The 27383-nt window shown below is 41.1% G+C and overlaps 1 protein-coding gene across 8 annotated transcripts in view; it reads left to right on the top strand.

Moving 5' to 3' along the window:
• ubr2 (ubiquitin protein ligase E3 component n-recognin 2) overlaps positions 1 to 27383 on the top strand; it is a 176924-nt gene that overhangs the window by 30062 nt on the left and 119479 nt on the right. For 7 of the 8 annotated variants that reach the window (XM_072265038.1, XM_072265036.1, XM_072265039.1 and 4 more), the window contains exons 11-13: positions 7137 to 7235; positions 12868 to 13034; positions 14242 to 14341. In XM_072265038.1, coding sequence (XP_072121139.1) covers positions 7137 to 7235; positions 12868 to 13034; positions 14242 to 14341 — 366 coding nt within the window. Of the gene's footprint in view, positions 1 to 6967; positions 7067 to 7136; positions 7236 to 12867; positions 13035 to 14241; positions 14342 to 27383 lie in introns of all 8 variants that reach the window. The other variant, XM_072265037.1, reaches the window with a different exon arrangement.

The following is a 27383-nucleotide window of genomic DNA, read 5'->3' as shown; positions in this document are numbered from 1 at the left end:
CTTTAAGGAATCCATGCTGAGTTCTGCCTAGCTTGTCATATGCCTCCAGGTACTCTGTAACCTCATCCTTGACAATCGACTCCAACAACTTCCCAACCACCGATGTCAAGCTAACAGGTCTATAATTTCCTTTTTGCTTCCTTGCCCCCTTCTTAAATAGCGGAGTGACATTTGCAACCTTCCAGTCCTCCGGAACCATGCCAGAATCTGTTGACTTTTGAAAGATCATGGCTAATGCCTCCGCAATCTCCACAGCTACTTCCTTCAGAACACATGGGGGCATTCCATCTGGTCCGGGAGATTTATCTACTATTCAGCTTCCTGAGTACTTTCTCTGTCGTAATTGTGACTGCACACACTTCTCTTCCCTGACACCTTTGAGTGTCCGGTATACTGCTGATGTCTTCCTCAGTGAAGACTGATACATGTAGATTGGGTGAACCAAATTGGTAAAGGTGCTGAGGAAGAGGATTTCTTGGAATGTATGCGGGATGGTTTTTTGAACCAACATGTCGAGGAACCAACTAGAGAGCAGGCTATTCTGGACTGGGTTTTGAGCAATGAGGAAGGGTTAATTAGCGATCTTGTCGTGAGAGGCCCCTTGGGTAAGAGTGACCATAATATGGTGGAATTCTTCATTAAGATGGAGAGTGACATAGTTAATTCAGAAACAAAGGTTCTGAACTTAAAGAGGGGTAACTTTGAAGGTATGAGACGTGAATTAGCTAAGATAGACTGGCAAATGACACTTAAAGAATTGATGGTGGATATGCAATGGCAAGCATTTAAAGGTTGCATGGATGAACTACAACAATTGTTCATCCCAGTTTGGCAAAAGAATAAATCAAGGAAGGTAGTGCACCCGTGGCTGACAAGAGAAATTAGGGATAGTATCAATTCCAAAGAAGAAGCATACAAATTAGCCAGAGAAAGTGGCTCACCTGAGGACTGGGAGAAATTCAGAGTTCAGCAGAGGAGGACAAAGGGCTTAATTAGGAAGGGGAAAAAAGATTATGAGAGAAAACTGGCAAGAAACATAAAAACGGACTGTAAAAGCTTTTATAGATATGTGAAAAGGAAAAGACTGATAAAGACAAATGTAGGTCCCCTGCAGACAGAAACAGGTGAATTGATTATGGGGAGCAAGGACATGGCAGACCAATTGAATAATTACTTTGGTTCTGTCTTCACTAAGGAGGACATAAATAATCTTCCAGAAATAGTAGGGGACAGAGGGTCCAGTGAGATGGAGGAACTGAGCGAAATACATGTTAGTAGGGAAGTGGTGTTAGGTAAATTGAAGGGATTGAAGGCAGATAAATCCCCAGGGCCAGATGGTCTGCATCCCAGGGTGCTTAAGGAAGTAGCCCAAGAAATAGTGGATGCATTAGTGATAATTTTTCAAAACTCGTTAGATTCTGGACTAGTTCCTGAGGATTGGAGGGTGGCTAATGTAACTCCACTTTTTGAAAAAGGAGGGAGAGAGAAACCGGGGAATTATAGACCGGTTAGCCTAACGTCGGTGGTGGGGAAACTGCTGGAGTCAGTTATCAAGGATGTGATAACAGCACATTTGGAAAGCGGTGAAATGATCGGACAAAGTCAGCATGGATTTGTGAAAGGAAAATCATGTCTGACGAATCTCATAGAATTTTTTGAGGATGTAACTAGTAGAGTGGATAGGGGAGAACCAGTGGATGTGGTATATTTGGATTTTCAGAAGGCTTTTGATAAGGTCCCACACAGGAGATTAGTGTGCAAACTTAAAGCACACGGTATTGCGGGTAAGGTATTGGTGTGGGTGGAGAGTTGGTTAGCAGGCAGGAAGCAAAGAGTGGGAATAAACGGGACCTTTTCAGAATGGCAGGCGGTGACTAGTGGGGAGGCTCAGTGCTGGGACCCCAGTTGTTTACAATATATATTAATGACTTGGATGAGGGAATTAAATGCAGCATCTCCAAGTTTGCGGATGACACGAAGCTGGGTGGCAGTGTTAGCTGTGAGGAGGATGCTAAGAGGATGCAGGGTGACTTGGATAGGTTGGGTGAGTGGGCAAATTCATGGCAGATGCAATTTAATGTGGATAAATGTGAAGTTATCGACTTTGGTGGCAAAAATAGGAAAACAGATTATTATCTGAATGGTGGCTGATTAGGAAAAGGGGAGGTGCAACGAGACCTGGGTGTCATTATACACCAGTCATTGAAAGTGAGCATGCAAGTACAGCAGTCGGTGAAAAAGGCGAATGGTATGCTGGCATTTATAGCAAGAGGATTCGAGTACAGGAGCAGGGAGGTACTACTGCAGTTGTACAAGGCCTTGGTGAGACCACACCTGGAGTATTGTGTGCAGTTTTGGTCCCCTAATCTGAGGAAAGACATCCTTGCCATAGAGGGAGTACAAAGAAGGTTCACCAGATTGATTCCTGGGATGGCAGGACTTTCACATGAAGAAAGGCTGGATGAACTGGGCTTGTACTCGTTGGAATTTAGAAGATTGAGGGGGGATCTGATTGAAACGTATAAGATCTTAAAGGGATTGGACAGGCTAGATGCAGGAAGATTGTTCCCGATGTTGAGGAAGTCCAGAATGAGGGGGCACAGTTTGAGGATAGGGGGGAAGCCTTTTAGGACCGAGATTAGGAAAAACTTCTTCACACAGAGAGTGGTGAATCTGTGGAATTCTCTGCCACAGGAAACAGTTGAGGCCAGTTCATTGGCTATATTTAAGAGGGAGTTAGATATGGCCCTTGTGGCTACGGGGGTCAGGGGGTATGGAGGGAAGGCTGGGGCGGGGTTCTGAGTTGGATGATCAGCCATGATCATAATAAATGGCGGTGCAGGCTCGAAGGGCCGAATGGCCTACTCCTGCACCTATTTTCTATGTATGTTTCTATGTATGTTTCTAAAATACTCATTCAGTTCCTCCGCCATCTCCTTATCTCCCATTACAATTTCTCTAGCATCATTTTCTATCGGTCCTATATCTACTCTCACCTGTCTTTTACTCTTTATATACTTGAAAAAGCTTTTAGTATCCTCTTTGATATTATTTGCTAGCTTCCTTTCATAGTTAATCTTTTCCCTCTTAATGATCTTCTTAGTTTCTTTTCGTAAGGTTTTAAAAACTTCCCAATCCTCTGTCTTCCCACTAATTTTTGCTTCCTTGTATACCCTCTCCTTTGCTTTAACTTTGGCTTTGACTTCTCTTGTCAACCACGGTTGCATCCTTTTTCCATTCGAAAATTTCTTCTTTTTTGGAATATACCTGTCTTGCACCTTCCTCACTTCTCGCATAAACTCCAGCCACTGCTGCTCTGCCGTCTTTCCCGCCAGTTACCCTTTCCAGTCAACTTTGGCCAGTTCCTCTTTCATGCCACTGTAATTTCCTTTACTCTACTGAAATACCGACACATCAGATTTCGGCTTCTCTTTTTCAAATTTCACAGTGAACTCAATCATGTTATGATCACTGCCTCTTAAGGGTTCCTTCGCCTCAATCTCCCTAATCACCTCCGGTTCATTACACAATACCCAATCCAGTACAGCCGATCCTCTAGTGGGCTCAACAAAAAGCTGTTCTAAAAAGCCATCTCGCAGACATTCTACAAATTCTCTCTCTTGAGATCCAGTGCCGACCTGATTTTCCCAACCCACTCGCATGTTAAAATCCCCCACAATTATCATAACACTGCCCTTCTGACAAGCCTTTTCTATTTCCTGTTGTAATTTGTAGTCCACATCCCTGCAGCTGTTTGGAGGCCTATAAATAACTGCCATCAGGGTTCTTTTACCCCTGCAATTTCTTAGCTCAACCCATAAAGATTCTGCACCTTCCGATCCTATATCACCTCTTTCTAATGATTTAATATCATTTCTTACCAATAAAGCCATGCCTCCCCCTCTGCCTACCTTCCTTCCAATACACCATGTATCCTTGGACGTTCAGCTCCCAGAGACATGCATCCTTTAGCCACGTCTCAGTGATGGCCACGATATCATACCTGCCAATCTGTAGCTGTACGACAAGACCATCCACCTTATTCCTTATGCTGCATGCATTTAAGTATAACACCTTAAGACCAGTATTTGGTACTTTTCACTTTGATTACACTGCAACTCATCCCAATGGCTACAAATTTGCCCTATCACCTGCCTGTCTTTCCTGACATCTTTACTGCTCACTATCTTAGATTTATTTCTGTTTTCCCTTTCCTCCACTCTGTCATTCTGGTTCCCATCCCCCTGCCAAATTAATTTAAACCCTCCCTAACAGCTCTATTAAACTTTCCCGCCAGGATATTGGTCCCCTTCGGGTTCAGGTATAACCTGTCCTTTTTGAAAAGGTCATACTTCCCCCAGAAGAGATCCCAATTATCCAAGAATCTGAAGCCCTGCCCCCTGCACCAGTCTCTCAGCCAAGCATTCATCTGCCTGATCCTACTATTCTTGTCCTCGCTAGCATGTGGCACAGGTAGCAATCCTGGAGGTCCTGCTTCTCAGCTTCCTTCCTAACTCCTGGAAATCTCTCTTCAGGACCTCCTTTGTCCTATCTATGTCATTGGTACCAACATGTACCAAAGCAACTGGCTGCTCACCCTCCCCCTTCAGAATATTCAGGACCCGATCCGAGACATCCCGTACCCTGGCACCTGGGAGGCAACACACCATGCGGGTATCTCTATCAGGTTCACAGAATCTCCTGTCCGTTCCCCTGACTATGGAATCCCCTACGACTACCGCATTCCTCTTCTCCCTCCTTCTCTCCTGCACAACAGCGCCAGGCTCAGTGCCAGAGACCCGGTCACCGTTGGCATCCCCTGTCAGGTCATCCCCCTCAACAGCATCCAGAACAAGATATTTGTTGCTGAGGGGGACAGCCACAGGTGTGCTCTCCACTATCCGGGCATTTCCCTTCCCTCTCCTGATAGTCACCCAGTTTTCTGACCCTTGTAGCCTAGGGATAACTACCTCCCTGTAGCTCCTGTCTATCACCTTTTCACTTTCTCTGATAAGCAGTAGGTCATCAAGCTGCAGCTCCAGATCCCTAACACGGTCTCTGAGGAGTTGCATCTCAGTGCACCTGGCGCAGATGTGGCCATCAGGGAGGCTGGAGGTTTCCCAGGATTCCCACATCTGACACCCTGAACAAAGCACTAACCCTGCAGGCATGCTTTCTAATTCTACAGGAATGAAACAGGAAAAATAAGTCTACTCACCCACTTACCTCGCCAAACAGAGGAACTTTAAACCGTTAGCTCGTACTGTTAGCTGTGATAGCCCTGCTGTTCTTGTCTGTCCGGAGCGATTCACGAAAGGGGGAGAAAAAAAGAGTTGGTGCTTCGCTCTCGCCTCTTCCCGTTTACCGCTGAAGCCCATTGAAGCCAAAGCCCTACACTCTGCTCCCACTCACTCCACTGCCTGCTCCGACAACTGCCCACTGTATAAGGTGGTCTCCTTTTTAAACTATCTGCGCTGTCCTGTTGACGTCATGCACCTGCGCAGTCTCATCCTTCTTGTACTCAAAGAAGCTTTTAAAAAAACTACCTTCCTTCAGAATTCAGTTCCCACAACACTCTGTAGCCCTGATCCAAAAGGGCGTCTTTATAACCCACACCTCCAACCTCATCTCAATGATTGGAACATCTGACTCCAAATAGCTTTTGTAGAAGGCATTACCCCAGAGTTTCAGATATTTCGTTGAACCTAGACTGTGATTGTTTAAATGGTGTACTCAGTGTTGATGAGAAGAAGTACAATAGTTTGTGTTATTCGGCAGATTGTGCCTAATGCAGAAAATCAGGTAATTGCAAAGGACTCACTAACTTTTTCTTGCAACTATATGTCATATAGTATTTGTAATGTGAATTATTTGCATGATCCCTTTACTCTGAAATTACAGACATTTTAAGGAATGTAGTGAGAAAAATATATTGCTTTGTTATTTACTCTGTATGTTATTCCACGTGAAGAATAGTTTTGTACGAGGATGCATAAAAGCTGATGGTTCAAATGTGTTGTGAATTGCTGATTTAGAACTGCCTCATTTGCTTTATGGATACTAAACTTGATGATTACAGTTTTTATATGGAATTGATTTGAGAAAACATTGATGTAGTTTGCTTTTGACTTGTACTTAGAAATATCTCAGAATTAATCTGTAGAAAAACTACATGTTGCAGTAGTATAACACCCTGCTCAATGATCTTTACAATTTAAGATTGATACTAGACAGTGAGACAGAATGAAATAATTGTTATACTCAAACTTGCAGTCTCATTAATTCTTCATTTTGTAGTACAAAGTTTGATCATTGTCGACTACGATTACAAATGCACTTTGACGTCACTAGATCATTGTTATATGGAAATATGTTGAGTAAGGAGTAAAGAACCTCATTTTTTGTGGTACACACAGTTAGGCTTGTGTAACGTAATATGTGATTTGGTTTTTGGGTCATACTGTTTTAAATGTGGCTTTCCTACAGATGCTCTTAGCTAGGTCAGCAGGTTTGATCAAAGATTTTTTTTTAAACATTCAAGGAGATTAGCTGGAAGCAGGTGGTTTAAAAGATGGCAAGGATATCATTCAGCCCTGATAATTGAACATGCAATATTTGTCCTGTGCCTTCAAACCCATCCAATACTGTAACATGTATCCTGGATGGCAATGCGTTAAATTGATATTTTAAAGTTGAAATTAAGACATTTGAAAAGGAGTACCTGTGGCATTAAAACACTGTGTGAAATTAATACAAGGAAGTATTTTTTCAAGTTTACCATGTTTGACCTTCCACTGAAATTTGTTCTTGCATTGAAAATTTATTTCAGCCATTTCTCATTAAATCTGTAAATGTTTGTTATCCACACCTGTTGCCATTTGAATCTTAATAAATAGAAATGAAATCAGCATTTAATTTAGAGGCCAGTTTGGACGTGACCTGGACGTGAATTTATCTTGTTGTTTAGAATTACCAACAGTTGCAGAGAGATTTTATGGAAGATGATCATGAGCGGGTAATGTCAGTGACCGCTCTGTCTGTCCAGCTCTTCACTGTCCCAACATTGGTGAGTACCATGTATTTTCATTCGACTCATTTTTGTCCCCCTCCTTGCCTCTTCTCTGCCTTTTCATTAGAACTATGAGAGGTTGCAGACTGACTATGTGAATGATGACCACGAGAGAGAGTTCTCGGTTACCGATCTTTCAGTGCAAATTTTCACAGTGCCTTCTTTGGTAAGTAATAATTCCAGTCTGATTAAGCAAATAAAGATGTATTTGTGGCTCTTTGTACGTAAAACTTTGTTTATGTTTGTGGTTGTCGTTTAAGTTCTGACTTTATAGATCAGAATATTTATTTTTTTACAGTTCTACCATTTGATGTGGCAGACTAGTCAGGAAACTGCAGCTTGAAGGGTTTGATGGGTGGAAGTGGATGGTGATGGATGGAAAGTGATGAGGATGTCTTGATAGTTATGCATGGCGATCTGCATGTTGAGTTTTTGAGTGAGGAGAGGATCAATGTCATTTATTATACAACTACAGTTTTCTAGTCATTGTGTTCACACCTCTTTTTAAAATAAAACAAGTAGTAGTAGGTGTCAAGCCGTTCACTTGCATTTCAATACTTCAAGAAGAAGAAATGTGGAAGAGAAAACAAGTTGCCTTGTATGTTGTTCACTTAATATAGCTACAACAAGCTCTATCAAATTTTGCCAAACACTGGTAAGATTTACAACCATCTTCTTCCTCTGAAATATTAAAGGACTTTTTTTATATTGGAGACATTTTCACGATGCAGTGTTTTGCAGCATGTATGCTATTTATGAACCAAGTGCAATGCACCGGTACTCTGAGGGCTGGAAAACAATGCCTTAATGAACAGGAGCTTGGTATTAGTTTATCATGGACTGAATAGTAATTGTTACGTTGTGGTGTGTTTTATAATTATTGATCCATTGTAATGTCAGGCCAACTATAAATGTAACAGAGTGCACAGAATGAGAAAGATCCATCAGTACACTCATTTTCTGACAGCTCTTTATTCTTCTCAACCCATCTGTTTTCTTGAGGATGTTTGTGTAAGCTTCTTGTTCTATTCTTCAATGGTGTCTTGTGCTTTTCTTGAAATGTACATTGTGCATTACTTATCCATGACTATTTTGCATATGGTGGGAGGAGAAAATGCATTCTTTTTGTAGATCCACAGAAGATTTGAAAATCAGTGATACAAAATTGTTGAAGAAGATGATTTAGGAAGTCTGAATGCTGCAGCAGGTGGATTACTTGACCTTTCTCAACTGGATGCTGTAGCGGTGGGTTAATTGTACTATGTGCACTGGAATATTGAAACAGGCAAATCAATGTTGCCTGTGAGTGTACTTTGAAAATAAAGTTGACCAAGATTTTTTTAAAGATTGTCTCACTGCACAAAACTGCCTTGTTATGGATTTAGTTCTGGATCTTCTTAATGGCAATAATGTAGGAAGTGGAAGAATATTCAGTCATGTGATAAAGAATCTTCTGCCATAGGAATAATAACAAATTGCAAATAAATGGCATCTTGCACTTTTATCTCTGATTTCTTGATAGCATATCTTTTAAAAATATGCTTTTCGCCAAAGGTAGGCTGTGCATCTGATCCCCTGATTTATCGCTGCTTCTTTACCTTGTGAGGGTTGTAATGTATTGATGGTACCTTGATAGTATCGAAAGCTTTTAGTGAGACTAACTTGTGTTTCCTCTCAAAAAATATATTTTATACCTCAAGACTTTTAAAGTCTCCTTGCTTGTAACAGCCAGAATCACTGAAGAGAACTACAGGGCAATATGTAAAGATGCTTCCATTGGGATGGTCTTCCAGAAGTTCTCCGCAGTCCATATTCTAGAACTTTGCAGTTATTTTATGAATTTGGCTGTCTGACAAAAAGGGATGAAAACATGGAAAGTTAACAATATTATAGTTGAATATGGACTTGTAAAGGCAGTGTCATTACCAGGCTATTTAAGTATTTTATTTATCAAAAAGTTCAATTGGGAATTTAAAAAAAAGAAACTGAAAAACATAATGCATTAATAATGGTGAATACCTTACTCTTATCATCAGTGTACATTTAAAATGAAGCTTTTTTCTAATTCGATCATGTTTTGATTTGCTGCATAAAATCACCGTGATTCAGAATGTTAATTTGTTGCATAGTGCCAAGGTTTTGTGTAGTGTTGCTCTTATGTGGGAGGTCTGCACTGAGTCTACTTCCAAGAAATGGTTTACAAGCCTTTAGTTTCTGGTGTTGCTCCGACTTTGCCTTTGGCATACAGAGATACTTAAGAACTATTGCAAATTATTGCAACTATTGCAAATCATTGAGCAGAGCATAGAAAACTAAAGGCAGAATCAATTTAACATGAATGCATGCTCAATTACTTTAAATAGAAATTGTTGCCCTCCCAATGTCTTCTCCATTTCCAACAACAAACTTCAGTTTTCTGAATGAATGCAATTCCAGCAATGCCCAGGAAAGCAACCTTGATTGACATCATGTTCACTACCTTAAACATTTATTCCCACTGTTGCAACATAGCTGCAGTGTGTTTGCCTGCAGCAAAATTCACTTCACTTGCTTAGACAAGTTATTCCAATATTACATCCCAACAAAGGGCTGTTGTTTACATGGGGCTGCCATCAACTGCAGATTCCTTCCTAGGTTGCATACTTCCCTAACTTAAGGAATATATCCATCTATTATTGCCACTGGGTCCAAATCCTAGAAGAACTGCAAAAGTTGAAAATGTGACATGCTGTCACCTTCCCAGATATAGGTCACAGATAATAAATACAGACTTTGCTGATGAAGCTCATGTCCTGAAAAATGAATTATCTATTGGAGAAAGAACAGAATTAGCATTTTATTTTTTCTGACATTTATTCAGAACTGCTTATGAAAGATAATCTTTTCTCAGATGCTGCCTGACCCTGCTGAATAGATCTCTGGATTATTCACTTTATTTGGAGTAATGATATGAGTGGGTGTACTTGGCTTGTGCAATTCTAGTAAAGCAGTTTACTTGCTGTGGACCTTAATGCCAAATCTTTGAGAGTATTCTTCTACTTGTTTTATGGTTAGGTGGTTTCTACTGATGTAAGAAAGTTCTTGAAATCAAGAGCACTGTACAAGGCAGAATTATCTTTAATTTCTAAACCAACGTCCTTCCTTCCATCACAAGTCCAGAAATAGGAATGTTTGCTAAAGTTTGCACAATGTCCATTCCGTTCAAATAAAGTAGTCCAGGCCTGCATTCAAGATTAGAATAATGTTCCAGAATGATTTGATAAGTGGTAATTAACATTCATGTAACTAGAGTGTGAGCCGGTGACCATCCATAGCAATGTTCAAGAGTCCTGCAACACAGGAACAAGTTTTTTGGCCCATCAAGCCCACGCTGATTGTCAAACACCTTGTTGCACTAATTCCAGTTATTATGCTCCCCACTGTAAAGAGTTGAACCATCTATCCTTGATATTCAGTGGCAATAATGTGGTCAAATTCACCACCATCAATATCCTGGTATTCATCATTGACCAGAAGCCCAGCTGTACCAACTGTGTAAAACAGACACTACAGAAGGAGGTTGGAATCTGGTTATCTTATTAAGAGTGACTTGCCTCCAGACATCCCAAAGCTTTTTCACCATTTACAAGTTATAAATCTGGAATCCAATGGAATGTTTTCCACTTGCCTGGATTAGTGCCGCTTCAATAATGCTCAAGGAGCTGAAACCAATTCAGACAAAACACCTGTCATCTTGCATGTTATTTTTCACCACCACCAGCATTGTGTATCATCTGCAAGATGCACTGCTGTTACTCACTGGACAAATTTCAATAGCTCACCAAAGCTGTGTCCTCTGTCAACAAATATGAAAAAAGGATTTTGGCATAAAGCAATATCACCTTCATGTTCTCTGTGTTGCACAACATCTGACTTGGTAAAATATATCTACAACGTTTGTATTTCTTAATCACTTCTGGTTCTAAGTCCTGGAACTACTTGCCCGACTGCATTGTAGGAGTGCCTTCATCAAAAAGGCTGTAGCAGTTCATAACCTGGCAAAGCACTGCAGCTTGGCAGTTAGGATTTTGCAATAAATGTTGGTCATGTCAACAATGCCCTTATCCTCAAAAAGGAATTTCCTGGGTGTCAAGGTCTCTGAGCATCTAACCTGGTCCCAACATATCCATGTAGTCATAAAGAAGGCATGACAGTGAGTATACTTTATTAGGAGTTTGAAGAGATTTGGCATGTCAAGAAATACACTCAGAAACCTCTATAGTTGTACCGTGGAGAGCATTCTGACAGGCTGCATCACTGTCTGGTATGGAGGGGCTACTGCACAGGACCTAAAGAAGTTGCAGAAGGTTGTAAATCTAGTCAGCTCCGTCTTGGGCACTAGCCTACAAAGTACCCAGGACATCTTTAGGGAGCGGTGTCTCAGAAAGAGCTCCAGCACCCAGGGCATGCCCTTTCCTCACTGTTACCATCAGGTAGGAGGTACAGAAGCCTGAAGGCACACACTCAGCCATCCGATTCCTAAATGGACATTGAAGCTTTGGAGACTATCTCACTTCTTAAAAAATATACAATATTTCTGTTTTTGCACGTTTATTTTAATCTGTTCAATATTTCAGTTTACGTAATTGATTTACTTGTGTATTTATTATTTTTTAAATTTTATTTATTATTATTATTATTCATTTTTCTCTACTAGATTATGTATTGCATTGAACTGCTGCTGCTAAGTTAACAAATTTCACGCCACATGCCGGTGATATCAAATCTGATTCTGATTCTGAATTAAAAATGAGAGCTGTAGATGCTAATCTAATATTTATTTTTAAATCTTTGTTTACATATGTACAAAGAACTTTCATTTTTTTGAGTAGATTACTTTGTAATAATTTGGGGAATTTGGAAAATTGAGAATTTTATTGCCACATTTTTATGCCCATGTTTGTATTTTCATTACAGTTACTTAAATAACTGAATTCCTCATTTTGGCCATCAACAGAGTTTCTTTAAAATTTGGAGTAACACTCACAAAATGCTGGAGGAACTAAGCACGTCAACTATCACCCACGCATTAGGGAAATGAGTGGAAAGAAATTCTGGCTTCTGCCCTCTTTCTTTCCACTTCTCATGAAGGGTGTTGACCCAAAACTTTGACTGTTCATTTCCCCACATAGATACTACCTGGTCTAAGTTCTCCCAGATTTTGAGAGTTGCTTCAAATTTCCAGCACGTGCACTTTCTTGTCTGAATATTTTCTTCCAACTTGTAATTTCCTTGATCCTTAATTTTGAATTATCAGTCTTAAATTTCAAAAAATGTTTCACTGTCGTGACGTAAGTTAGGTTGAACTTTCAGTTACAAAACGCACAAAATCAGCAGTAGATGTCCTGAAGTGATGTGTGTGTTTAGGTCTGGTTGGTGTGATGGGAGGCCTTTGCCTTGCATCTTGCTTTCTCAATGATTCTCAGTAATGTCATGTAATCGAGATTGTTTCCAAATCTTGACCATTTACATCAATGCACAACAAATCTTCAAATTCATCATACCCTAAGTATTGTTCTTTCCTCAGCATTTACCCTAAGCATTTCATTTCTTTTAATTGAGGAATCTGAAATTATCATTCTTTTAGACAGTGTATTGAAGTAAGTAGAAACTGAAAAATGTCAGGAGTTACCATAGCATTTCCATTTCACATCACATTTTGATGTACAAGTTCCCCTAGTTTGCTGTGCTTTTGTCATGGTTTATCATTGCTATTATAAAACTTTACCATTATAATTAATAAGTCTGTTGCATTTCAGGCTCGCATGCTGATAACAGAAGAAAACCTTATGACAACCATAATTCAAACCTTCATGGACCACTTGATGAGACAGCGAGATTCTCATGGTAGATTTCAGTTTGAAAGATATACAACCATGCAAGCCTTCAAATTCAAGAGGGTGCAAAGCCTCATTGGTGATTTGAAGTAAGTATGGCAATGTAATCTTACCAGAAAATGAATAAGCTCTCCTCAGGCTTCCAGCCAGGTACAAGTATCAAAATGTCAGTTAAAATCGATACCTATACCCGGCTGAAAGCCCAAGAAAAATTTATTCGTTATATATGCGAAGAAAGCACTAGATCTTTTTTGATTTGTCAGAAGATATTTCAATAAAAATGCCTGCATAAAATTTTGATGCTTTAATTATAATTTCATTGATAAATTTCTGCTGTTTGAATAGAATTAAAAAAGGGACAAGTATAATGAAAAACAATGCACTGATTTTGCTCAGATTTTTCTACTAAAGTTATTGATGCCATTAATGCTGCATTAATGCAAAGTAATTATCAATACCAACTTTGCATCTTAGGAATTAATATCTGATTGTCCTAGAATGGTACGGCTTTTTGTCGTAATGTTAATTTACTTTTCTTGTTGCACTGTGTAACTTGAGCTTTTAAGATCCAATTTTACATCAGTTCATCTCCATGTCTGTCTCCCTCTTGGCAATTGGACCTAGAGCATTTAATAGTTGATTGATGTTTCTTTTGATATTTCTTTATAAATTACCATATAAATGCAATTGTTACTTTTCAGTACATGATTGTTGAGGAATTCTCCACCTTTTGTTACACAGAGGTGGACTGATTTTAGCTCCATTTCTCAAATTCACCATTTATTTAATTGGTTAACCTTAATTTACCTAGTATTTTCCTTTGCCTAAATTTGGTTAAGTAGAGGAACTTTAAATAATCCTCTGAACAAACAATAATCTGTGGTCAAATTGATAGAAGTATTTAATTTGTGACTTTAAAAACATTTTTTCAGATTTTATCTGTCAAGACAAAATGTTAAAAGCACTCACAATATCAGGCATTATCTGTGGAATTAGACATTAATCCAACACTTGAACTCTTTCCACAACTGCTCCCTGATCTGTTTGCAGCATCCTATTCAAATTTCCACTCAACTCTATTTTACTTTTGAATTCACAGAAATGTTTGTCAGTTTTTTCATTTGAAATGTTTAAAAAGTGCTATTTTTGCTAAAGATAGCAATGCTAAATTGTGTGCTGATACTTGAAAAATCTTGTTTGTATAGTTAGCATTGTAATGTAATATAGGTCCTTTTGAAATATTCTAAGGTCAGTTTTTATTTACAAATGTAAAATGCAGTTCTCTCCTCTTCACAGGTATGTACTGGTTAGCAAACCAACAGAGTGGACAGACAAACTAAGAGAAAAATTTCTGGAAGGCTTTGAGGTCTTTTTGCAGCTTTTAAAAAGCATGCAGGTTGGTTTAGAGTTGTTACATCCATATAATTATAGATTTGAATATAAAAATGTAAAATTGTTCACATTATTTGCAAACATAGGGTAGGGAGAAAGCAGATATTTGGTTGTCATGGAACTCATCAATCAGCACATTGTTTGGGGAAGTGCTGTGATATAAGCAACACCTGTCATAACTGCATGATATTGCACAGGATTTAGTAACCATTTAAATGTAATATAAAGGTGGTGGGCTGGACATGTGTCTCCACCAAAGGAGGTATAAGGCACTTTTTCCCTCTGCTACCTTGAGGTCACTTGGGCAATATGTTGCACCTGATTCGTCCCTCGATCAGGGTCACATGAAGCCATGGGAGCAAGTGGTGGATGGTCGTATGAGCAGCTGGTGTATATCACAAATCCTGGTTATGCAACCATCTCTGAAGTGTATTGATAATGACTGGTGTCACCATTCTTGTAAAGATATTGCCGAAAGGAAGGCAATGGCAAATCATTTCAATAGAAAAATTTGCCAAGAACAATCAGGGTCAAGACAATGATCACCTACATCATATGACATGACAAATGATGATGATGTCTTTAGAAAATGTCAGTTGATTTGTGAACAATTTGCCATGTTTTGTCAACCCTTACTAATTTTTATTGATGCACCATACAAAGCATCCTTTTTGATGCATTGTGGCTTGGTTTGACACTGCTCTGCAGATGTAACTGCACAACACTGCAGAGAATTTTGAGCACAGTCTCCCCTCAATGTACTCGGTCTGTGCTTGCTTACCACTCACTTTCTGGAGGACAGCCATTCCAAAACCACGCCCATTCTGCACATTTATTCTTCTCCCTTCTTCCATCAGGCAGAAGATACAAAAGACTGAAAGTATGTACCATCAGGCTTAAGGACAGCTTCTACCCTACTAAACCATAGAAACCACAGCATAGAAACAGGCCTTTTGGCCCTTCTTGGCTGTGCCGAACCATTTTCTGCCTAGTCCCACTGACCTGCACACGGACCATATCCTTCCATACACCTCTCATCCATGTATCTGTCCAATTTATTCTTAAATGTTAATAAAGAACCCGCATTTACCACCTCATCTGGCAGCTCATTCCATACTCCCACCACTCTCTGTGTGAAGAAGCCCCCCCCTAATGTTCCTTTTAAACTTTTCCCCCCTCATCCTTAACCCATGTCCTTTGGTTTTTTTCTCTCCTTGCCTCAGTGGAAAAAGCCTGCTTGCATTCACTCTATCTATACCCATCATAATTTTATATACCTCTATCAAATCTCCCCTCATTCTTCTACACTCCAGGGAATAAAGTCCTAACCTATTCAACCTTTCTCTGTAACTGAGTTTCTCAAGTCCCGACAACATCCTTGTAAACCTTCTCTGCATTCTTTCAACCTTACTTATATCCTTCCTGTAATTTGGTGACCAAAACTGAACACAATACTCCAGATTCGGCCTCACCAATGCCTTACACAACCTCATCATAACATTCCAGCTCTTATACTCAATACTTTGATTAATAAAGGCCAATGTACCAAAAGCTCTCTTTACGACCCTATCTACTTGTGACGCCACTTTTAGGGTATTTTGTATCTGTATTCCCAGATCCCTCTGTTCTACTGCACTCCTCAGTGCCTTACCATTAACCCTGTATGTTCTACCTTGGTTTGTCCTTCCAACGTGCAATACCTCACACTTGTCTGTATTAAGCTCCATCTGCCATTTTTCAGCCCATTTTTCCAGCTGATCCAAGTCCCTCTGCAGGCTCTGAAAACCTTCCTCACTGTCTACTACACCTCCAATCTTTGTATCATCAGCAAATTTGCTGATCCAATTTACCACATCATCATCCAGATCATTGATATAGATGACAAATAACAATGGACCCAGCACTGATCCCTGTGGCACACCACTAGTCACAGGCCTCCACTCAGAGAAGCAATTCTCTACCACCACTCTTTGGCTTCTTCCATTGAGCCAATGTCTAATCCAATTTACCAGCTCTCCATGTATACCTAGTGACTGAATTTTCCTAACTAACCTCCCATGCGGGACCTTGTCAAAGGCCTTACTGAAATCCGTGTAGACAATATCCACTGCCTTCCCTTCATCCATTTTCTTGGTAACCTCCTCGAAAAACTCCAATAGATTGGTCAAACATGACCTACCACGCACAAAGCCATGTTGACTCTGCCTAATAAGTCCCTGTCTATCCAAATGCTTGTAGATTCTATCTCTTAGTACTCCCTCCAATAACTTACCTACTACTGACGTTAAACTCACCGGCCTATAATTTCCCGGATTACTTTTCGATCCTTTTTTAAACAACGGAACAACATGAGCCACTCTCCAATCCTCCGGCACCTCACCTGTAGACAGCGACATTTTAAATATTTCTGCCAGGGCCCCCGCAATTTCAACACTAGTCTCCTTCAAGGTCCGAGGGAACGCTCTGTCAGGTCCCGGGGATTTATCCACTTTAATTTTCCTCAAGACAGCAAGCACCTCCTCCTTTTCAATCTGTACAGTTTCCATGATCTCACTACTTGCTTCCCTCAACTCCAAAGACTTCATGCCAGTTTCCTTAGTAAATACAGACGCAAAAAACCTATTTAAGATCTCCCCCATTTCGTTTGGTTCCGCACATAGCCGACCACTCTGATCTTCAAGAGGACCAATTTTATCCCTTACACTCCTTTTGCTCTTAATATACCTGTAAAAGCTCTTTGCATTATCCTTCACTTTGACTGCCAAGGCAACCTCATGTCTTCTTTTAGCCTTCCTGATTACTTTCTTAAGTATTTTCTTGCACTTCTTATACTCCTCAAGCACCTTATTTACTCCCTGTTTCCTATACATTTCATACAACTCCCTCTTCTTCTTTATCAGATTTGCAATATCCCTTGAGAACCAAGGTTCCTTATTCCTATTCAATTTGTCTTTAATCCTGACGGGAACCTACAAACTCTGCACTCTCAAAATTTCCCCTTTGAAGGCTTCCTACCTACCAATCACATCTTTGCCAGAGAACAACCTGTCCCGATCCACGCTTTTTAGATCCTTGCAACACACACAAAAGTTGCTGGTGAATGCAGCAGGCCAGGCAGCATCTCTAGGAAGAGGTGCAGTCGATGTTTCAGGCCGAGACCCTTCGTCAGGACCAGCAACTTTTGTGTGTGTTGCTTGAATTTCCAGCATCTGCAGAATTCCTGTTGTTTTTTTAGATCCTTTCTCATTTCTTCAAATTTGGCCTTCTTCCAGTTCAGAACCTCAACCCTAGGACCAGATCTATCCTTGTCCATGATCAAATTGAAACTAATGGTGTTATGATCACTGGAACCAAAGTGCACCCCTACACAGACTTACGTCACTTGTCCTAATTCGTTTCCTAACAGGAGATCCAATATTGCATCCCCTCTAGTTGGTCCCGCTATATATTGATTTAGGAAACTTTTCTGAACACATTTTACAAACTCTAAACCATCTAGACCCCTAACAGTATGGGAGCCCCAATCAATGTATGGAAAATTAAAATCCCCTACCACCACAACTTTGTTTCCTGCAGTTGCCTGCTATCTCTCTGCAGATTTGCTCTTCCAAGTCTCGTTGACTATTGGGTGGTCTGTAATACAATCCCACTAATGTGGCCATACCTTTCCTGTTTCTCAGCTCCACCCATAAGGACTCAGTAGACAAGCCCTCTAATCTGTTCTGCCTGAGCACTGCTGTAATATTTTCCCTAACAAGCAATGCTACTCCCCCACCTTTCATTCCTCTGCCTCAATCACATCTGAAACATTGAAACCCTGAAATATTAAGCTGCCAGTCCTGCCCCTCCTGTTGCCAAGTTTCACTAATTGCTATAACGTCATAATTCCACGTGTCAATCCACGCCCTCAACTCACTGTTAAATATAAAACTATGTAATGGTTCCCTGGTGTGATAAAGTAGACTCTTAACCTCATAATCTCCCTCGATATGAAATTACATCTTACTGTTTACCTAGACTGAACTTTCTCTGTAGTTGTTCCACCTCATTTTGTTTTGTTACTGTTTTACTTTCTTCACCCTTAAAGTATAATGATTTGACTTGTGTGAACTGTATGCAAGATGAGCTTTTCACTGTATAGATAGATACTTTATGGATCCCAAAGGAAATTACAGTGTCACAGTAGCATTACAAGTGCACAGATATAAAAATATTAGAAGAGAAGTAAGAAAGAATAAAAAAAAGTTACCTCAAATAGTCTAATAGGAGGGGGTCATCACTTCCCCAGCTATAGTTTGACTTATTTTAGAGCCAAATGGCTGAGGGTAAGACTGACCTTGTATTGTGCTCTTTGGAGAAGCACAATTGTCTGAGTCTAATACAAAAAATGTTCCTCTGTTCAGCCAAGGTAGCAAACAGAGAGTGAGAAACATTGGCCAAAATTTCTAGGATTTCCCTTAGGGTCCTTTGTTCGTCCATAGCCTCCAGTGTGTCTAGTTTAACTCCTATACCAGAGCCAGCCTTCCAATCAGTTTATTGAGCCTGTTGGCATCACCCGATTTGATGCCATTGCCCTAGCACACCACCGCATAGAAGATTGTACTGGCGACAACAGACTGATAGAACATGTGAAGGAGAGGCTTGCTTACTCCAAAACCCTCAGTCTCCTCAAGAAGTAGCGACTCTGGCCATTCAGTGTCTTTGTTGATGCTCCACTCAAGTCTGTCATCTAGGTTCACCCCTAGGTACTTGTTGGTCCACACCACATCCATATCCATGTCCTCACCACCAATAGTAACAGGGTGTAATGCAGGCTTAAGGCTGATTTATACTTCTGCATCAAATCAACGCCGTAGGCATGGTGTCACCACGAACCCTACGCGGATCCCTACGCCGTAGCCTGCAGGAACTCTGGCTGCAAAGCTTTCCATAAAGCTTTACAGACCTCCGAAATTATGGAGGACACATTTCGCTTTTACGAGAAAAGGTGCTCGCTTTAAACTTGTTTACCCTGAGAAAGACTACCATGACCATGAAGCCTTGCACGAGCAGGTGTGTGCGCATGCGCAACGTGCCCGAATTGCAGAGCAATGCAGACACACCAACGCACAAGCATAAATGCTTATGACGCGCGCCGGCTACTTGCGTAAGTTACGGCATCCATTTGGCACAGAAGTATAAATCGGCTTTTAGTCTTCCTAAAGTCCATCACCATTTTCTTTGTCTTACTATTATTGAACTGCAGATGATTCAGCTTGCACCATTTGACAAAATCCTTCACTAGAGCCCTGTATTCATCCTCCTGTTCTCCCTTGTGAAAATAATAAGCCAATCCAATTTCCAATCAAATTCCATAAAATATAGTTTAATCTTTTTTGGTGCAACAAAAACAGAAATTCTGAAAGAAGTCAACTAGTTAAGCTGCATCTGTTGAAAGACAGTCATACAGGCCTTCAAGTTAAGATTCCTGCATCTGCTGTTTTATTTAGTTTCCAGTCTTTTTTTACACAGAGGAAGATATTTCTAACTATACAGTTCTCCCACAATATGCTTCTGAATATCAGTTGCTATGTTGTACTCAGTACTAAGGGTTAGCACATGAATTCACCACCTTCTCTGGAGCAAAGCCTTTTTCAAACTCTGTTTGTCAAGTAAATTGTAGTGTGTGGTGACATTTCATGTCCATTTTGGATTTGCTGTCTCAGGAGAACTGATCATTTTCTCTCTAGTTTCAGTTTAAGCAATGGTAATTTTTTTATGGATGTTGCAAATGAAGAAAGATAGAAAAAATATTTTCTGTAACACATGCATTAATTGGTTGATCCCTTTTTATTCTACATACCACAGAACTATAGAACACCACAGCACAGTACAGGCTCTTCGGCCCTCAATGTTGTGCCGACCCATATAATCCTTAAAAAAATGTACTAAACCCACACTACCCAGTAACCCTCTATTTTTCTTTCATCCATGTACCTGTCCAAGAGGCTCTTAAATACCCCTAATGTTTTAGCCTCCACCACCATCCCTGGCAAGTCATTCCAGGCACCCACAGCCCTCTGTGTAAAAAAACTTACCCCTGATGTCTCCCCTAAACTTCCCTCCCTTAACTTTGTACATATGCCTTCTGGTATTTGCTATTCATGCCCTGGGAAATAGGTACTGGCTATCCACCTTATCTATGCCTCTCATAATCTTATAGACCTCCATCAAATCCCCTCTCATTCTTCTGTGCTCCAAAGAGAAAAGTCCCAGCTCTGCTAACCTTGCCTCATAAGACTTGTTTTCCAATCCAGGCAACATCCTGGTAAATATCCTCTGCACCCTCTCCATAGCTTCCACATCCTTTCTATAATGAGGTGACCAGAATTGAATACTCCCTAAGTGTGGTCTCACCAGAGATTTGTAGAGTTGCAACATGACCTCTCTACTCTTGAACTCAATCCTCCTATTAATGAAGCCTAGCATCCTATAAGCCTTCTTAGCTACCCTATCAACCTGTGCAGCGACCTTGAGGGATGTATGGATTTGAACCCCAAGGTCCCTTTGTTCATCCACACTCTTAAGTAACTGACCATTAACCCTGTACTCAGCCTTTTGGTTTGTCCTTCCAAAATGCATCACCTCACAATTATCTGGATTGAACTCCACCTGCTACTTTTCTGCCCAACTCTGCATCCTGTCTATATCTTCTTGTAACCTTCAACAACCTACAGCTCCATCCACAACTCTTCCAGTCTTCATGTCATATGCAAACTAACTCACCCATCCTTCCGCCTCTTCATCCAGGTCATTTATAAATATCACGAAAAGCAGGGATCCCAGGACAGATCCCTGTGGCACTCCACTAGTACTAGTCATCGACCTCCAGGCAGAATACTTTCCTTCCACAACGACCCTCTGCTTTCTTCCTTTAAGTCAATTTTTTATCCAAACAGCCAAAGTTTCACTGATCCCATGCCTCATGACTTTCTGGATGAGTCTCACGTGAGGGACCTTGTCAAATGCTTTGCTAAAATCCATGTAGACCACATCTACCGCCCTACTCTCATCAATTTCTTTTGTTACCTCTTCAAAAAACTCAATCAGGCTCGTGAGGCACGATCTTCCCTTCACAAAGCCATGTTGGCTATCCTTGAGTAGGCTGTACTTCTCCAAATGCTCGTAGATCCTATGCTTAAGAATCCTTTCCAATAGTTTGCAGACCACCAACATAAGACTCACTGGTCTATAGTTCCCAGGTTTCTCCCTATTACCTTTTTTAAACAAGGGAACTACATTTGCCATTCTCCAATCCTCCGGCACCTCCCCTGCAGCGAAAGAGGATTCAAAGATCATAGCTGCTGCTCCGGTGATCTCTTCTCTCACTTCCCACAGCAACCTGGGGTATATCATATCCGGCCCTGGGGATTTATCAATCTTGATGTATTTAGGAAGATCCAACACTACTTCTTCCTTAATCTCCACATTGTCCAGCACACAGTCCTGTTCTATTTTGACTTCACCCTTTTCAAGATCCTTTTCACTTAGGAATACTGAAGCAAAGTATTCATTTAGTATCTCCCCAACCTCCTCCGCCTCCAGGCTCATGTTGCCCTCTTTATTCTTTAGCAGCCCCACCTTCATTCTTGTCATCCTTCTGTTCTTCACATACACATAGAACGCCTTGGGGTTTTCCTTAATCCTACATGCCCCTTTCGAGTTCTCCTAAGTCCTTTCTTAAGCTCCTTCTTGGCTACCCTATATTTCTCATGAGCCCCTCCTGCTTCCTGCTTCTTATATCTAACATATGCTTCCTTCTTCTTGACGAGTTGCCTCACATGTTTCGTCAGCCACTGTTCCCTTTTCCTACCATTTTTTCCTTGTCTCAGTGGGACAAACCTATCCTGAACCTCGTACAAGTGGTCCCTAAACTTCCTCCACATTATTTCTGTGCTTTCACCCTTGAACATCTGTTTCTGATTTACTCTCACTAGTTCCTGCCTCATCCCTTCATAGTTAGCCCTTCCCCAGTTAAGCACTTTCTCATTTTGTCTGTTTTTATTCTTTTCCATAGCTATGCTGAAGCTAAGGGAGTTGTGGTCACTCTCACCAAAATGCTCCCCCACCAAGAGATCTGACACCTGACCAGGTTCATTACCCAGAACTAGATCCAGTATGGCCTCTCCTCTCATTGGCTGGTCCACATACTGTGTCAGGAATCCTTGAACACACCTGACAAATTCAGCCCCATCTATCCCCCTTGCAGTCAGGAGGTGCCAGTCAATATGAGGGAAGTTGAAATCATCCATAACTACAACCCTGTATTTTCTGCACCATTCTAAAATCTGCCTGCTTATCTGCTCCTCGGTGTCCCAAGGGCTACTTGGGGGCCTGTAGACTACTTCGAGCACAGTGATTGATCCCTTCCTATTTCTGACTTTCACCACACCGACTCAGTGGACAATCCCTCTGCAGCGTCCTCCCTTGCTATAGCTGTGATACTATCCCTGACCAGTAATGCGACTCCCCCCTGCCTTTTCTACCTCCCATCCTATTCCTTTTAAAACACCTAAACCCCGGTACCTGCATCAGCCAATTCTGCTCTTCCTCCAGCGAAGTTTCAGTAACGGCCACAACGTCGTAGTTCCACGTACTGATCCACGCTCTGAGTTCATCCCCTTTATTTCTAATACTCCTAGTGTTGAAATAGACACATTTCAACCCTTCTAACTGGCTACATTTATGTCTTGTCCCCTGCCTGTCCTTCCTCACCAACTCAGAACACATAGCATCATGCCTTTGTCCTTCTACCCTAATCCTCTGCACTCACATTCTGATTCCCACCCCCCCCCCCGCCAAACTAGTTTAAACCCTCCCCAACAGCTCTAGCAAACCTGCCCGCCAGGATATTAGTCCCTTTCCAGTTCAGGTGCAGCCTGTCCTTTTGTACAGGTCAGACCTTCCCCAGAAGAGATCCCAATGATCCAGAAATCTGAACCCCTGCCCCCTGCACCAACTCTTCAGCCATGCATTCATCTGCCATAACTTCCTGTTCCTACCCTCTCTGTCTCATGGCATAGGCAGCAATCCCGAGATTACCACCCTTGAGGTCCTGCTTTTTAACTTCTTTCCTAACTCCCTATATTCCTTCTTAAGGACCTCATCCCTAGTCCTATCTGTGTCATTGGTCCTCACGTGGACCACGACATCTGGCTGCTCACCCTCTCTCCTGAGAATACCGAGAACTCGATCCGAGATATCGCGGACCCTGGCACCAGGGAGGCAACAGACCATCTTTCCCACAGAACCTCTTATCTGTCCCCCTAACTATCGAATCCCCTATTACTACTGCTCTCCTCGTTTCATTCCTTCCTTTCTGAGCTGAGGGTCCAGTCTTGGTGCCAGAGACGCAACCACTAAAGCTTGTCCCTGGTAGGTCGTCCCCACCAACAGTATCCAAAACAGTATACTTATTGTTGATGGGAATGGCCACAAGGGTGCTCTGTGGTTGATACAATGGTTGATTCATGGGAAAGGTGGCTTTTTCATTTTTACCTGATAAAATCCAAAATTTTGTAAAAGGTGTTTTGTTTTTAAATCTTTGGTGCATTGCTTTATTCCAATCCTGTGGAAGTTTGTGTTATTCATTGAAGGGATGCAGGTTTTGCAGGCTGATTCAGCATTTAATTGCCCATCCCTAATTACCCTGATTAGGTGGTGGTCAGCTGTCTTTGAAATACTGCATTCCTTCAGATGTGAGTATACTCACAGCAGTGTTTAGGAGAGACTTGAAGGATGGTGACCCAGCGATGAATAACGAACAGCAATGTATCTCAAAATAGAATGTGGCTTGGGGGGAAACTTATTGGTGGTGATATCCCCATGCTTTTATTGTCTTCATCCTTAAAGCTTAGGGAAATTGTATGTTTAAATGGTGCTGTCTAAGGAATCTTGGTCAGTTGCTGTAGTACCTATCATTGCTGATGTGCTCTCTTGAGTTGGGATTTGTAGATGGTGGAAAGGCTTTGGGCATTTGAAGGCGAGTTACTTGCTGCAGGATTCCTTGCACCTGACCTGCTTTTGTAGTCATATTGTGTATATGGCTACTCTAGTTTAGTTTCTCCAGGATGTTGATAGTGGGGGTCTTCAGAAATGTTAATGCCATTGAATGTCAGGGTGTGATAGCTGGATTTTCTGGTTCTTCATCATTGCTTGACACTTGTCAAATGTATCCTATCCTACCTGGATATTGACCAGGTTTTGTTAAATTTGTTTGTGGTCTGCTTTTTTGAGTCACAAATCGTGTTGAACATTTTGTAATCATCAGTGGACATCCCTACTTCTCACCTTACAATTGAAGAAAGGATAATTATGAAGCAGTTGAAGGTGGGCTGAGGAGATTCCTCTGAAGAAATTGAGCATAAAATTTTTATAGCTGAGATAATTGACCTCCTCCGACCACATCCATCTTCCTCTGTGCTAGCTAATTGCCATTTGGCTTGTTCAGCTTGGGTTCTTTGATGCCATACTCAATCAAGTGTTCTCTTGCTGCCAAGGACAGTAAAACTCACTTCACCTTTGAAGGTTCTTTGTCTATACTTGGGCTAAATTTGTAAAGCGGTTAACAGCCAAGTGACTCTGGCAAAATACAAATTGAACTTCAGCAAGCCAGTCGTTAGTAAGCAAGCACTGTTGGTTATTCTTTCTATTACTTTGCTACTCATTGGGAGTAAACTTTTGGACTAGTAATTGATTGTGTTGGATAAGTTCTGCTTCACATAGACAGGACATACCTGCATAGTTTTGTGCAATTTTTGGCTCAATGCTAGTGTTGTAGTTGTACCAGAATAGTTAGGATAAGAAGGCAGCAGGTTCTGGAGCACAAGCCTTCAGGGTTCATCGATTTTGCTGTATCCAACATAAGACCATAAGATATAGGAGCAGAATCAGGCCATTTTGCCCATCATGTCTGCTTTGCCATTTCATCATGGTTGATCCATTTTTCCTCTCAGCCCCAGTTTCATGCCTTCTCCCCATACCCCTTCATACCCTGACCAATCAAGAATCAATCAACTTCTGTCTTAACTATACATAAGGACTTGGCCTCCTCAGATGCCTGTGGCAAAGAATTCCACAGATTCACCACCCTCTGGCTAAAGAAATCCCTCCTCATCTCTGTTCTAAAAGGACGCCTCTCTATTCTAAGGCTGTGTCCTCTGGTCTTAGACTCTTGCACCACAGGTAACATCTTCCCCACCTCCACTCTATCAAGGCTTTTCACCATTTATCGGTTTCAAAGAGATCACACCTCTTTCTTCTGAATTCTAGTGAATCCAGGCCCAGAGTCATCAAATACTCTTCAAATGACAAGCCATTCAATCCTGGAATCATTTTTGTGAACCTTTTTTGAATCCTCTCCAGTTTTAGCACATCCTTTTTAAGATAAGGGGCCTAAAACTGCTCACAATACTCCAAGTGAGGCCTCACCAGTCCTTATAAAGCCTGAACATTACATCCTTGCTTTTATATTCTAGTCCACTCAAAATGAATGCTAACATTGCATTTGCCTTCCTCAGCACAGCCTCAACCTGCAAATTAACCTTGAGGAAATCCTGCACAAGGACTCCCAAGTCCCTTTGCACCTCAGTTTTTTGTATTTTCACTTCATTTAGAAAATAGTCAACCCTTTCACTTCTTCAGCCAAAGTGCATGACCATACACTTCTTGACACTGTATTCAATCAGCCCATTCTCCCAATCTGTCTAAGTCCTTCTGTAGCCTCTCTACTTCCTCAAAACTACCTGCCCCTCCACCTATCTTCATATCGTCTGCAAACTTTGCAACAAAGCCATCAATCAATTCCATCATCTAAATCACTAACATACGAAATAAAAAAGAATTGGTCCCAACACAGACTTCTGTGGAATACCACTTGTCATCAGGTGCCAGCCAGAAAAGACTCCCTTGTTTTCCCATTCTTTCCCTCCTGCCATTCAGCCACTGCTTTTTCTATGCTAAAGAAATCTTTCCTGCAATGCCATGGGCTTGTAGCTTGTTAAGCAGCCTCATACATGGCATCTTGCCAAAGGCCTTCTGAAATTCCAAGCCACTGATTCTCCTATGTCTATCCTGCTTGTTATTTCTTCAAAGAATTCCAACAGATTTCTCAGGCAAGATTTTCCCTTGAGGAAACAATGCTGACTATGACCTATTTTATCATGTGTTTCCAAGTACTCAGAGACCGCATTCTTAATGATCGACTCCAACATCTTCCCAACCACTGAGGTCAGACTAACTGGCCTATAATTTCCTTTCTTTTGCCTCCCTCTCTTCTTGAAGAGTGGAGTGACATTTGCAATTTTCGGGTCTTCCGGAACCATTCCAGAATATAGGTATTCTTGAAAGATCATTACTAATCCCTCCACAATCTCATCAGCCACCTCTTTCATGACTCTGAGTTGTCGCCATCTGGTCCAGGTAATTTATATCCCTCAGACCTTTCAGTTTCCCAAGCACCTTTTCTCTAGTTTTGGTAACTTCACACACTTCATGACCTCTAACACCTGGAACTTCCAGCATTCTGCTAGTGTCTTCCACAGTGAAGATTAATGCAAAATACTTATTTAGTTCGTCCACCATGTTCTTGTCCCCCATTGCAACCTCTCCAGCATCGTTTTTCAGTTGTCCAATGTCCACTCGCACCTCTCTTTACACTTAATGTATTTGAAGAAACTTTTGGTATCCTTTAATATTATTGGCTAGCTTACTTTCATGTTCTATCTTTTTCTTAATGACCTTTTTAGTTGCCTTCTGGTGGTTTTTAAAAGCTCTGAATCCTCTAACTCCCACTAATTTTTCCTCCATGATAAGTCCTTTATTTGTCCTTTATGTTGGCTTTGACTTCTTGTTAGCCACGGTTGTGTCATCTTTCATTTTGAATACTTCTTCCCTTTGGGTTGTATATATTCTGTGCCTTCCAATTTGCTTCTAGAAATTCTAGCCGTTGCTACTCTGCTGTCATCCTTACCAGTGTTCTTTTCGAATAAAGTCTGGCTAACTCCTCT

This window comes from Mobula birostris, chromosome 8 (assembly GCF_030028105.1).
Source record: "Mobula birostris isolate sMobBir1 chromosome 8, sMobBir1.hap1, whole genome shotgun sequence".
Lineage (NCBI taxonomy): Eukaryota > Metazoa > Chordata > Chondrichthyes > Myliobatiformes > Myliobatidae > Mobula > Mobula birostris.
Note: the sequence above shows the minus strand (reverse complement) of the source record. Positions and strands in the feature narration are given on the sequence as shown.